This window comes from Phyllostomus hastatus, unplaced genomic scaffold (assembly GCF_019186645.2).
Source record: "Phyllostomus hastatus isolate PE091 unplaced genomic scaffold, TTU_PhHast_1.1 phas_contig_41, whole genome shotgun sequence".
NCBI lineage: Eukaryota > Metazoa > Chordata > Mammalia > Chiroptera > Phyllostomidae > Phyllostomus > Phyllostomus hastatus.
In genome coordinates, this window is record NW_025333876.1 from 11,501,588 (window position 1) to 11,515,524 (window position 13,937).

The 13,937-nt window shown below is 36.6% G+C and overlaps 2 protein-coding genes across 6 annotated transcripts in view; one reads left to right on the forward strand and one right to left on the reverse strand.

Annotated features, from left to right (window-relative positions):
• Positions 1 to 13,937, forward strand: part of LOC123822774 (centromere protein P) — a 278,910-nt gene that overhangs the window by 117,151 nt on the left and 147,822 nt on the right. The gene's annotated exons all lie outside the window — the stretch shown is intronic.
• The window catches only part of ASPN (asporin), a 47,137-nt gene that overhangs the window by 11,205 nt on the left and 21,995 nt on the right, over positions 1 to 13,937 (reverse strand). Inside the window, exons 6-8 of one of the 2 annotated variants that reach the window (XM_045844926.1) lie at positions 5,439 to 5,532; positions 4,911 to 5,049; positions 1,137 to 2,345 (exon numbers count right to left, since the gene is read on the reverse strand). The exons of the other annotated variant lie outside the window; for it this stretch is intronic. Coding sequence (XP_045700882.1) covers positions 2,148 to 2,345; positions 4,911 to 5,049; positions 5,439 to 5,532 — 431 coding nt within the window. The 3' untranslated portion in view covers positions 1,137 to 2,147. Of the gene's footprint in view, positions 1 to 1,136; positions 2,346 to 4,910; positions 5,050 to 5,438; positions 5,533 to 13,937 lie in introns of those variants that run through there. 2 annotated transcript variants of the gene reach the window in all.

The following is a 13,937-nucleotide window of genomic DNA, read 5'->3' on the forward strand; positions in this document are numbered from 1 at the left end:
TAAAAATCTTCTGTACAGCTAAAGAAAACAGCATTAAAATGACAAGAAAACCAATTGTATAGGAAAGCATATTTGCCAATGATACCTCAGACAAGGGCTTGATCTCCAAAATATATAAAGAACTCATACGACTCCACTCCAGGAAGACAAAAGACAGATTAAAAACTGGGCAAAACACTTGAACAGATACTTCTCCAAGGAGGACATACAGAGGGGCCGGAGACTATGAAAAGAAGAAAAATAAAGTATTTAGGATTACTCAGCATCGCTAGGTATTAGAGAGATGCAAATTAAAATCACAATGAGATAGCACTTCACACAGGTCAGAATGGCCATCATAACCAAATCAACAAGTGTGGCAAGGTTGGGGAGAAAAGGGAACCGTAGTGCACTGTTGGTAGGAATGCAGACTGGTACAGCCACTGTGGAAAACAGTATGGAATTTCCTCAAAAAACTAAAAGTAGAACTGCCTTTTCACCCAGTGCTCTGATTATACCCTAAGAATCCTGAAATACCAATTCAAAAGATCCTATGCATCCTAATGTTCTTAGCATTATTTATAATAGCCAAGTGCTAGAAATGGCCTAAGTGCTCTTCAGTAAATGAGTGAATCAAAAATCCGTGGTATGTTTACACAATGAAATACTACACAGCAGAATTAAAGAAGGAACCCCTACCCTTCGCTACAGCATGGATTGAACTAGAACTAGAGAGTATTATGCTAAGTGAAATAAGCTAGGTGGTGAAAGACAAATACCATATGATCTCACCTATAAGTGGAACCTAATCAGCAAAACAAACAAGTGAGCAAAATAGAACCAGAGACATGGAAATAAAGAACAAACTGACAATAACCATGGAGGAAGGGGGAAGAGGATAACTGGAGAAAGATGGGGGAGGGTCAAGGAACACATAAAGGACCTATGGGCATGTACAACTGGGGGACGTAATTGAATGTTGGAGGTGGGGGGTGGGTCAGGGCTGGGGAGAGTAATGGGAGGAAATGGAGACAACTATAATTGAATAAAAATAAAAAAATTAAAACATACCGTGCTAAAAACATTATATATTAGTTAGAATTTTATGAAATATAGTTCCTGCATGGGAGAAGAAGAATTCAACCAAAGCACAAATGTTTTATTTCAAACCAATTTTTAATGTTTTCCTGATTTTCCACTTTTACTTATGTTGAATACCAATGAAAAATACATAAAATACTCTTGCTTTTTTCAGAGCTTTTAGTTTCTTTGTGTTTTGTTTAATGCAGTACCTGTTTAGTTATACCAGTTGTGTTTTTCAGAGTTATCCAGTCTGTGCATATTTTAGGAGACAATTTCTGTAGAATTTAGAGTGCCTAGACTCTTCCAAACAAGACCTTATAAAGGAATGTCTTGAAAATATCCATTAGCACTGAGGTGACAATGTTACATTACCTACGAATTGACATACTATTAAAAGCTTATAATAACTGTGATAATAAAAGTTGTGAGTTACAGGTTTTATATGAACACTCAACTATGCATTTTATAGAGGTTTTATAATTGAATAATAATAATTTAAAAAGTAAAGCACATGCTATAGCTCAAAAACCAGCTCTTATGAATAGCATCTGTGGAGTTGGTCATAATACTTACTGAAGGTTTTATTATAAAGTTTTAAACAAAGACAGGCCCTAAGACATGATAATTTGAATGATTATATCAAACCATACTTTAACATTTTTAGAAATCTTACAGTACTATCCGAGTTATTAAAGAAAAAATAAGAATAGTATAATGCACTCTTCATGTCACTGCCCTTGTTAATTTTGTTTTTTTTAACAGCAAACGAAAGAGCACAGATATTGCTAAGTGTCAAGCATTCCATTTACAGTACAGTTCTTTTTAAAATATACTTAGTAACAAAGTGTTAAATACTCAATGTCTTCTTTTTTTGAGGAAGAATTTTCAAAAATGAAATACATGCAAAATCACTTGTATGGAAGAGAAAACTGCAATCAATGCAATTTTTGTCCTAAAATAAGTCACTGGATGTACCACATGGGAATAGATTTTTACTTCTGAGCATAACACTAACATTATTAATAGAGTTCAAGTACCCCAAATGTAACAATTTTTTATTTTACATTAAATGGAATTACTAATTATTACTCTCTGAAGTTCCCAAGCTGAACGCTCATTCTGCTCAAAACACAACGAAATGTTGCAGGTTGCACTTCCCAGTACTTCATTGGGTTGTTGAATAAACTTATTGCACTGTATAATGATTTCTTCATCTTTGGCACTGTTGGGCAGAAGTCATTCACTCCCACTTTTGTAATTGAATTAGAGTGAAGGAAGATGATCTGTTGTAGTAAAAAGAATGGATTTAAAGTATACAGTACATGTAAAAGAAGATGCTCTTTATAATTTATAGGTTTATTTTACACTGGTTTGAATATATTTCACTTAAGATGTATGCCTGTTAAATACTTAATTCAGCAACTCAGGCTCATGTGTTATATATAAAAGTGCTGTATGTGTGAAGTATGGTATAGGACTCATGCCAAGCCCTAGAACACACTGCCTAGTTAGCACCATTCTTCTTCTCTACACATGTATAGATGGGTGTGTATGTGTGATCACTTCAGTGCCTTATGTATGATAATTTTAAGAGTGTTGTATTAGTATTAGAGCCCTGAATGGTGTGGCTCAGTTGGTCCCGCAAAGCAAAAGTTCACTGGTTTGAACCTGGTCAGGGCATTTGCCTGGATTGTGGATTTGGTCCCCGGTCCCCCATCAGGGTGTGTACAAGAGACACCTGATCAGTGTTTCTATCTCACATCAATGCTTCTCTCCCTATCTCCCTCCCACCCCTCTGTCTAAAATAAACACATAGTTTTAAAAGTATTAAAAATGAGCAGAAGAATGCAATTTAATGCTTCAGGAATAGGCTTGCAATATAAATGTGAAGAATTGTTATCTAGAATTTTCTGTGATCAAGGGAGAGAAGTGTAGAGCTGCTTTTATGTAAGCTGTTTTGTAGAAAAATATATCTGTTGACAAATACATATCTGTAATACAGCATAAATAGTTGAGTATTTGCACCACTGCAGAAACTGAATTATTATAGGCTTTGTGTATATCTTTACATCAAATTATTATTGAGGATAGACAATATAGAGTCTTCCCTTTATTTCCTTTAAAACCCTTTAAATTCCTTTTTTGATCTTTTTTGGCAACTGAGATTTCTGGGAAGTAAAAAATATATACTTAATTTTTTTTTAAAGATTGTATTTATTTTTAGAGAGGGAAGGGAAAGAGAGAGAGAAACATCAATGTGCGGTTGCTGGGGGTTCTGGCCTGCAACCCAGGAATGTACCCTGGCTGGGAATCGAACCTGGGACACTTTGGTTCCCAGCCCTCACTCAATCCACTGAGCTATGCCAGCCAGGGCTAATATATACTTAATTGATAGCATTTTGGCATATTAAAAAAAATTGGACCCTCTTGCTGGCAAAGCTAAGATACTGGTTCTGGCTGTTACTCTATATTCTGCCTTTATGTCTTGGTGAGATTGACCTGAGCCAGTCATGAGAATTCTAGGCATTACTAAAACCTTTAAGTTTGGTGTTGGAGCCGCCTCTGCCCTCTGTCTTGGGGATTTTGTGACAGATGCCTTTGTTATTGTTCCGCATTTCCCAGCAGCTCAGTGTGAGTGCAAGATGCAGTTTACCATAGCATGGACCTCATTAGGAATGGGAAACAGTGCTGGACATGTATCCTGTTTGCTTTATGAACATTCATTGAATTGTATCCTTATGACTTGTGTTCTTCTCTGTTTGTGTTACAATTCTATTCATCTTTTTAAAATGCCAACAAGAGGTAGATTTAAGAGTGCCCAGAAACTGGGAACAGAGTTGTGGAGTTAAGTATGTAAAGATGGGACAGCTCGAGAGAGAAAGGACTCAGGTCCTGCTCACTGGTTAACAACAGACATTTAAATCTACCACTTCAAAAAGTCAAAGTAAAAGATGTAACTTGGAGATGAACACCTATATATAGCACATCCATTTCGATGGCTTGGACCTCAAAGGAGTGTTGCTAACAAAACTTTAAAAAATAAATAAGAAAGAAATGTAGAAGCAAGTACCTCAAAGCCCAGGTTTGTTCTCAGTATGTTTTTGCTTCTTGGAAGATGAAAACATTGTATAGCAAAATAACCATATGAAAAAAATAGGCTAAGGTAAAATGGGATTAAGTATGGATTCTTAATTTGAGGTCTATAAATGAGAATCAAGGAGATCTGTAACATTTCTAAAATTCTGTGCAAAAGGTTGTCTTCATTTTTGTTCCTGGAAGGATCTTTATGCAATTCTCCAAGGATTATGTGGCCCCTCCCCGCTAGTCAGGAGTTGCCAGATTATAGGAAAAAGATTTTTAATAATTAGAACAAGAAATGTGAATATATGATGTTCCAAATACTGACTTTTGATTTTATTTTCTGGCCTGAGTTTTTTAAAAAGCATACACACTTTTAATTTAGTACCACATTAGTAGTGAGAATACCTAGGACTTTGTCTACATGGTTTGCCTTTATTAAATGTTTCCAAAGTGTGAAAGGATATGTGGTCCTACTTGATTTCCTCCTGACCAGTCCTGCCTTTACATAGCCACTGCCACCCAGAAACCTGAAATTAGCTAGTGCCAGTGCTGTAATGTCCTTGGCAGTGGCAGTTTTAGTAGGAGAAAGGGAAGGATGCATATAGGTACTTGAGTATTTTAGCTGACGTTCCCATAGAAACCAGTATCCTAATGCTCTCCTACTTTACCCTTACAATTTACTTGGTCTCTCTGCCTTAGGTGTTAATAGGTTTCATGAGAACAAAGAAAAGTACTAATATCTACAAAACACAAGTAGAATGTTTTACCTGGAGGTATTTCAACTCCTGTAATCCTGAAGGGATTTTTTTTAGTTTATTGTTTTCCAAGTGTATTTCTCTTATGCGTGGTATGTTAGCGAGACTTCCATTTTCAATATCTGTGATTCTGTTGTTTCCTAGACCCAGCCTAAAAGTGATATAAAATTCATCAACTCTTAAGAAGATGGAGTGATGCAGTTAGACGAAAGCACAACTGAGTTAGAAATATAAACCTGACCTATATATGTGTGCAGGGAAAGTATTTCATGGTTTTATTTAATAACCTATTTTAGTATGTTAATGGCCCTCTCCTCCATTGTCAGAAAATTCTTTATGTAATATTTGAAAATTTTTGTTTTCTCATTCTATTTGGTATCCTGTTCCATTATAGAAATGGAATAATAGCAGTACTTTCCAGTTTTCCTAGTAGTAACAGTATAATCTTGATTAGGTCCCTATAATATTACCCCCAAAATTTCATTAATATCTTCATCATATAGAGTACCACTTGTAGGTTAGGATTTGGGAAACTTTTACCTCTGTAGATCTTTGTATCGTTTAAAATCCTCCAGTTCCACAGTTGAAATTTTATTAAAATCTAAATGAAGCTCTAATAGAGTTGATGGTAGTTCTAATGATAAGGAAAGAAAGGTGTGTTAGATCAAGTAAGATCAATCTCAGTTGATTTACTTGTTAAGTTTCACATTATATATAATCTTAGGTAACTTTTTAGGGATCTGCTTTTATTAAACATTCTATTATGGAAAACTTCAAACATACACACAAATTGAAGGTAGTAATACCAACCATCATGCTGTTGGCCCAACTGCAATAATTGTCTTAATTTTTCCAATTTTGTTTCATCTACCCCATTAGTTATTCATTATTGATTTTTCAATTGAAATTTTGGGGAGTAACATTGGTTAATAAAATTATATTGCTTTCAACCATACAGTTCTGTCATATAACATCTGTATATTGTATGGTGTTCACCACCCAAAGTCAAGTCTCCTCCTTTTATCATTTATGCCCCTTTTATTGTATCCTACCTTCCCCTATACCTCTTTTCCTCCACTATTATCTGTGTCTATGAGTTTTGTTCTCTCTCTCTTTTTTTTTTTGCTTAATCCCTTCACCTTTTTCACCCAGCCCAACAATACCCCTTCTCTGATTATTATTAGTAAAAACACTTGATTTTTGTTTATTCACTTGTTTTTTGCTGGCCTATTTAAACTTAAATTCTATACATAATGATAATTCACCTGTAAAGACTTTACTAGATGTCTTTAACTCATATAGTTATCTTCTATTTATGTAACCATCATATCAGTATCACATCTAACAAAATTAATAACAATTACTTACTACATCTTAAAACAAGTTTTAAGAGATATAAGAACCAAATAAATGTACTTGTAAAATTTATTAGGATCCTGACTTGAACAAATCAACTGTAAAACAATATATATGAGATCATTAGGGAAATTAGGAGCCTGCTTGAGACAAAGCCACCTTTGTTTTTTGTTTTTTTTTCTTTTTCTTCTAAGGGGCCATTGCAGAGGTTTCCTAGCCACTCACCTTTGGCTCAGGGAAGTGAGGGCAGCACTGTCTGCAGTCGTGTGAGGAGAGTCTAGAGTGGGAGGCTTGGGGGAGGTTCTTGGGGAACCAGCTGCTGGGTTCCTAGTGCTGGGCTATAACACCGTACTGCAGCAGCCAGTTTTCTTCAGAAAAGCAAAACCCTTGCAGGGGAAAAACAGTTACCCCATCCTGTGGGAAAACTGCTCACCCCAGCCTCTGAAAGCCTCCTACTCTCATCCTCGAATCCTGCTTGCCACATCCTTTAAAATCCTGCTTACCCTACCTGGCTTCTTTCTAATTTTCCCCCAACCTGCATCTTATCCCCTGCCAAGGAGACAGGAACATAGGTAGACTGAGGAGTGTTAGAAACTGGCTTTAGGACATTGCCATTATATATACCTTCCCAGGAACCAGACTGCTTCGAACACACAGGAAAGCCTAGGAACACTGTCAGACCCATACTCTGGGCTCTGGAGGCCTCACCTCCTACCCTACTAGGGACTTTGCCCTGCTGAGTTCAGAGAAATACTCAGAGACAGACGCAGATATGTGAACACACCAGCCATCTTCCCTGAAGTCTGAATGGCACCTCCTACAGGAGATCCAGGCATCCTATCCTACTCATTCCACTAGAAGTACTCTTAGAAACAGACAGGTCAGCAGCTAGACTAAGACTAATGGCAGGACTGCAGGCAGAGGCAGGTGGAGGCGGTACCTGCAGTACTTTCAGATGTTAGTTGACCCACATCTAGGCCTGGTGCTGCTAAAAAGCCAGGAGTGTGCAACAGTGAGGTTGACCTCAGATGTCATAAACTGTGGAAAAGCTTATGGCTTCTAACAGGCTGCCTAGAGTTAAATGGGGACAACTTCAGAACACCAGGAGTGTATCCAGAAGGAGAAGCCAGCAGGCAAGCACTAAACTCCTCTGAGACAAAGTCCACCTTGATCTCCTCCATTGTTTGAGCTATTTTTCTTTCACATACCTTTTTAACTTCTTTCCTGTTTCTTTAATTTTGCTCCTATTTTTCACTGTTTTTTAATTTCAAATCTCATATTTTACTCTTCCCTTTTACTACTCCATTTTGCCATCTTCCTTCCCTTTGTTATTTCATTTTAAATTTTATTTGTTCCTTTTCATCACCTTGTTTCTACTCCTTACTCTTACAATTTCTCTTCCCTGTATCCTCTCAAAATCATCATTCTTTCCTTTAGTCATCTTATATTCTTTTTTCTTTCATATAATATTCTTATTCTCTTTCCACCTTTATTAATCTTTGCTCATTTGTTATTGGCATTGCTGCTGTTGGGGGGTATTGTTGCTGGTGTGTTTTTTTTTTTTTTTTTAATTTTCTTTTTTTGGTTAATATTCTGTCAGCACCTGTACAGCAGCATACAAGACATGGTGGAGGCTGACTCTCCATCAGCCCATTGGAGGGGAGCACCCACTAATGAATGAGCCAACAACAATCAAAACCCAAATACAATAGGAGAGCCCACATAAACTTCATAAAAGGCATCCCTAGAGCATCCAGCTCAGGAGATCAAGGAGACTGCATCACTGAGTCCCACAGGACTCCTGCCATAGAAGGCCACTGCATGAAGACAAGGAGTCAAAGCAGATCAATCTAATATGTAGAAACAAAAAGTCATCTAAAATGGGGAGACAAGAACCCCCAATTGAAAATAAATGAGCAATCTCCAGGAAGAAAACTAAATGAAATTGAGGTAAGCAATTTATCAGACACAGAGTTCAAAATAATGGTTATAAGGATGCTCAAGGAACTTAATGAGAACTACAAGGAACTCAGTGGGAACAACATCAGCCTAAAAAAGGACGTAGAGCCTTGGCTCCTGTGGCTCAGTGGATTGAGCACCAGCCTGTGAACTGAAAAGTTGCTAGTTCAATTCCCAGTCACAGCACATGCCTGGGTTGCAGACCAGGTCACCAGTTAGGGTCGTGCAAGAGGCACTGGTCTATGTTTCTCTTGAACATTGATGTTTCTCTCCTTTTCTTTCTCCCTCCCTTTCCTGTTCTATAAAAAATATTTTTAAATGAAATTTTTAAAAAATGATATAGAAACTGTGTGTAAGAACCAGGTTGAAATGAAAAATGCAGAAGAAGGAATTAAAAGCAGGCTAAATAAAGCAGAGGATTGAATCAGTGAGTTGAAAGACAAGGTAGGGAAAAACCACCCAGTCGAAGCAGCAAAACGAAAAAAGACTCAAGAAGAATGAGAATAGTTTAAGGGAGCTTTGGGACAACATGAAATATAACAATATTCACATCATAGGGCTACCAGAAAGAGAAGAAAGGAAGCAAGTGATAGAAAACCTATTTGAAGAAATAATGACCAAAAACTTCCCTAATTTGGTGAGGGAAAAAGTTAGACAGGTTCAGGAAGCACAGAGTCCCAATAAGATGAACCCAGACAGGCCCACTCAAAAGACACATTACAATCAAAACAGCAAAATTTAAAGACAAAGAAAAAATCTTAAAGGCAGCAAGGGAGAAACAGCTAGTAACATACAAAGGGGGTTTCAATACGGCTATCAGCTAATTTCTAAATGGAAACCCTATAGCCTGAAGGGACTGGCACAAAATATTCCAAGTAATGAAAAGCAAGGACCTACAACCAAGACTGCAATATCCAGCAAGACTCATTTAAAACTGAAGGCTAAATAAAAGAGTTTCCCAAATTAAAAGCAAAAAGACTAAAGGTACATTTCCACCAAACAGGCATTGCAAGAGATGTGAAAGGGACTGCTTTAATAAGAAAAGGATATATAGAGAGAAACACAAGTACAAAGAGAGAAAATTTCAATGATTAAATACCTATCAGTAATAACTTTAAATGTAAATAGATTAAATGCTCTAATCAAAAGACCTAAGGTAGCTAAATGAGTAATTAAACAAAGCCTGCAAATATGCTGTCTACAGACCCACCTCAGAACAACAGATTTATACAGACTGAATATGAATGGGTGGAAAAAGAAATACTGCATGCAATGGGCATGAAAAAAAAAGCTGGGGTAGCAATACTTATATCAGACAAAATAACTACAAAACTAAGGCCATTATAAAAGACAAAGAAGGTCACTACATTATACTTAGGGGAGTACATACCCAATATAGGAGCACCTAAATATATAAAGAAAATCTTGGAGTACTTTAAGAAAGATTGACAGCAATGCAGTCATTGTAGTGGATTTTAACTACCCATTGTCAACAATGGACCAATCTTCCAGACAAAAAATCAACAAGGATGTGGCAGCATTAAATTACACACCAGATCAAATGGACTTAATTGATATTTACAGAACATTTCATCCCAAAAAAGCAAAATACATATTCTTCTCAAATGTACATGTATCATTTTCAAAGGTAGAGCACATGGTAAGACACAAAATAAGCCTTAACAATGCCAAGAAAATTGAAATCATATCAAGAATCTTCTTGGATCACAAAATGGATTAAATCTAGAAATCAACTTCAAGAAAAAATCAGAAACATTCAGATACATGGAGGCTGAATAAGATGTTATTAAACACTGAGTGGGTTAACAATGACATCAAGGGAGAAATCAAAAAGTTTCTGGAAACATATAACTATGAACACACAACATCCCAAAACCTATGGGACACAGTGAAAGCAGTCCTGGGAGGGAAATTCAGAGCAATACAAGCCTATGTAAAAAAGATATAAAAATCTCAAACAACCTAACACTACACCTAAAAGAACTAGAGGAACAACAACAAAGAAAGCCCAGAGTGAGTAGAAGGAAGGAAAGTATCAAGATCAGAGCAGACTAAATGACATACAGACAAAAAATATATATACACAAAGGTTCAATAAATCCAGGAGCTGGTTCCTTGAGAACATAAATGAAATTGACAGACGTTTAACCACACTCATGAAGAGAAAAAGAGGGAGGACCCCCCAAAATAAAGTGACAATGAAAGAAAAGTAACAACCAATACCACAGAAGTACAAAGGATTGTAAGACATTACAATGAACAATGATATGCCAAGGAAATGGACAACTGGGTGAAATGATAAATTTCCAGAAACATGCAATGTCCAAAACTGAATCAGGAAGTAGCAGAAAACCTGAACAGACCAATAACAAATAGCACAATTGAACCAGGAATTAAAAAAAGCTCTGGGCAAATAAAAGGCCTAGACCAGATGGCTTCACAGGTGAATTTTACCAAACATCCAAAGGAGTAGTAACACCTGTCCTTCTCAAAGTATACCAAAACATTCAAGAAGAGGGAAGCCTCCCAAATTCTTTTTACAAGGCCAATATTATACTAATCCTAAAACCAGGTAAAGACACATCAAAGAAAGTCACAGGTCAATATCTGTTATGTACATACATGCTAAAATCCTCAATAATATAGTAGCAACCAAGAACCAGAAATACATTGAAAAGATTATACACAGTGATCAAGAGTGATTTATTCCAGGATGCAAGGATGGGACAATATTCGTGAGTCAATAAATGTGATACATCACATAAACAAAATGAAAACAATCACAAGGTCTTATCAATAGATGCAAGAAACATTTAATAAAATCCAGCACACATTTATGATAAAAACACTCAGCAAAGTGAGAAGAAGGGAGCATACCTCAACATAAAAAGGGCACATACTAAAAAGCCTACTGTCAACATCATACTCAGTGGGCAAAAACTAAAAGCTTTTCTCTTAAGATCAGGAACAAGACAAGTATATCCACTTCCTCCACTCTTATTTAACATAGTACTGGAAATACTAGCCACAGCAATCAAACAAGAAGAAGAAATAAAAAACATCCAAACCGGAAAGGAGGAAGTTAAACATTATTCAGAGACAACATAATATTGTACATAAAAAATCCTAAAGACTCCACTCCATAACTATTTGACTTAATAAGTAAATGCCACAAAGTAGCAGGATACAAAGTTACTATTTAGAAATCGACAAAGTTTTTGTATACTAACAATGAACTATGAGAAAGAGAAGCTTAAGGAAAAATTCATTTAATATAGCAACAAAAATAATAATAAAGTACCTCAGAATAAATTTAACCATGATATAAAAGACCTGTAAGTGAAAAACTATAGAACACTGAAGAAAGAAGTTGAGGAAGATACAAATAAATGGAAGCATTCGCCCTGTTCATGGATGGGAAGAATTAATATGAGTAAAATGTGCATATTGCCCAAAGCAATCTACTAATTCAGTATAATTCCTATTAAAATACCAGTGGCATATTTCACAGATCTAGAACAAAACTTCCAGAAATTTATGTGAAACCAAAAAAAAAAAAAAAAAAAAAAACCCAAATAGCCTTAGCAATCTTGAGAAAGAAGAACAAAGTTGGAGGGATCACAATACCTGATATCAATCTATATTACAAGGCCACTGTAATCAGAATAGTCTGGTACTAGCATAAGAACAGACATGTAGAAAAATAGAACAGAATAGTGAGATGAGAAATAAACCCATGTCTTTATGGTCAGTTAATATTTGACAAAGGTGACATGGGCATACAATGGAGTAAAGACAGTCTCTTCAATTAAAAGTGTTGGAAAAAACTGGATTGGGAAATGTAAGTCGCGATACCATAAAAATCGTTGGGCTAAAATGCAGTAAAATTTCATATATCTCATGTAGTATTTTTGCAGATATATCTTCTATGACAAGGGAAATAAAGGAAAAATAAATTTGACTCTATCAAATTAAAAAGCTTCTGCATGGCTAAAGAAGACATCATCAAAATGAAAAGTGAACCAATTGTATGGGAGAATATACTTGCCAATGATACATCAGGAAAGGCTTTAATTTCCAAAATGTATAAAGAACTTACACGACTCAACACCAGGAAGACAAATAATCCAATTAAAAATGGGCAAGGACCTGAACAGACAGTTTCAGGGAAGATCTACAGATTGCCAATAGGCATAAAAAATGCTCAACATAACTAGCCATCAGAGAGATGCAAATTAAAACTACAACGAGATTTCTCACCTTCTAAAATGACTATCATTAATAAATCAACAAACAACAAGTACTTGTGAGGATGTGGAGAAAAGGGAACCCTAGTGCAGTATTGTTCAGAATGCAGAATTGTGTACACTGTGGGAAACAATATGAAATTTCCTCAAAAAATTAAAAGTGGAACTACTTTTTGACTCAGTGGTTCCACTGCTGGAAATATACCCTAAGAATCTGGAAATACCAATTCAAAAGAATTTTTGCACACCTATGTTCATAGCAGCACTATTTACAATAGCCGCATGTTGGAAACAGCCTAAGTGCTCATCAATAGATGAATGGATTAAAAAACTGTGGTACGTTTATATAGTGGAATAGTATGAAGCAGAAAAAAGGAATTCCTACCATTTGTGACAGCATGGATGGAACTGGAGACTATTATACCAAGTGAAATAAGCCAGTTGGTGAAAGACAAATACCATATAATCTCACTTATAAGAGGAATCTCATGAACAAAATAAACTAATGATCTCTCCCTCTGTCCCTCCTCAAGGATTCCTGGATGATTGTGCTACAGCTGCCTGCATTTTCCAATGCACAGTATTTTAGATGGGAAGAAACTCCAGATACAAAATCCCATACTCTAAAATAATAATCATCAAGTTCTGGCCAAGATGGAGGTATAGGTAGAGACCCTTCGCTTCTTCACATAACTAAAAGGAGGACAACCACCATCTGAAATCAATAAATAACCAAAAGCACTAGAAAAGTAAACTGCATGGAACTCCGACAACAAGGAATTAAAGAAAAGAATCATCCAGAACAACCAGACCAGTAAGGTGGTGGACCACAAGGGCTGACTCAGAAAATCCTTGGTGTCGGGGCAGATCTAGGGGGTGGAGCTGGTTGCCAAGCTCTGCAGGCTGCATTGGAGGGGCTGAATTAATGGGACTCAGAGATGGCTGTGGGCTATGATGGTTGCAGCAGTAGAAGAAGCTCCCAGTCTCACAGGACAGTCCGCTGAAAAGTGCACTAGAGACCAGCAGGCCTGCCACACTGTTCCCTCTCCAGCTCCTCCCCCACAGGCAGTGCTGCAGTGCAGCCAAGATGGTTGTCCTGCCTGGGTGAATTCCTATGGTTCCACCCCCTTACAACCTATCAGCTGCACCAAGACAAAGAAATATGGCCCAAATGAAAGAACAGAGTAAAGCCTCATAAAGAGAGCTAACTGAGGAGGAGATTGATTGCCAACCTATCTGATGGAGAATTTAAAGCCCTGGTAATCAAAATGCTTACAGATCTGACTGAGCTTGGTCAAAAAATGAAAACCAAATGAAGGATACCCAAAGTGAAATAAAGCAGAATGTTCAGGAAACCAACAGTGACAGGAAGGAAACCAGGACTCAAAGCAATGATTTGGAACAAAAGGAAAAAATAAACATCCAGCTGGATCAGAATGAAGAAACAAGAATTCAA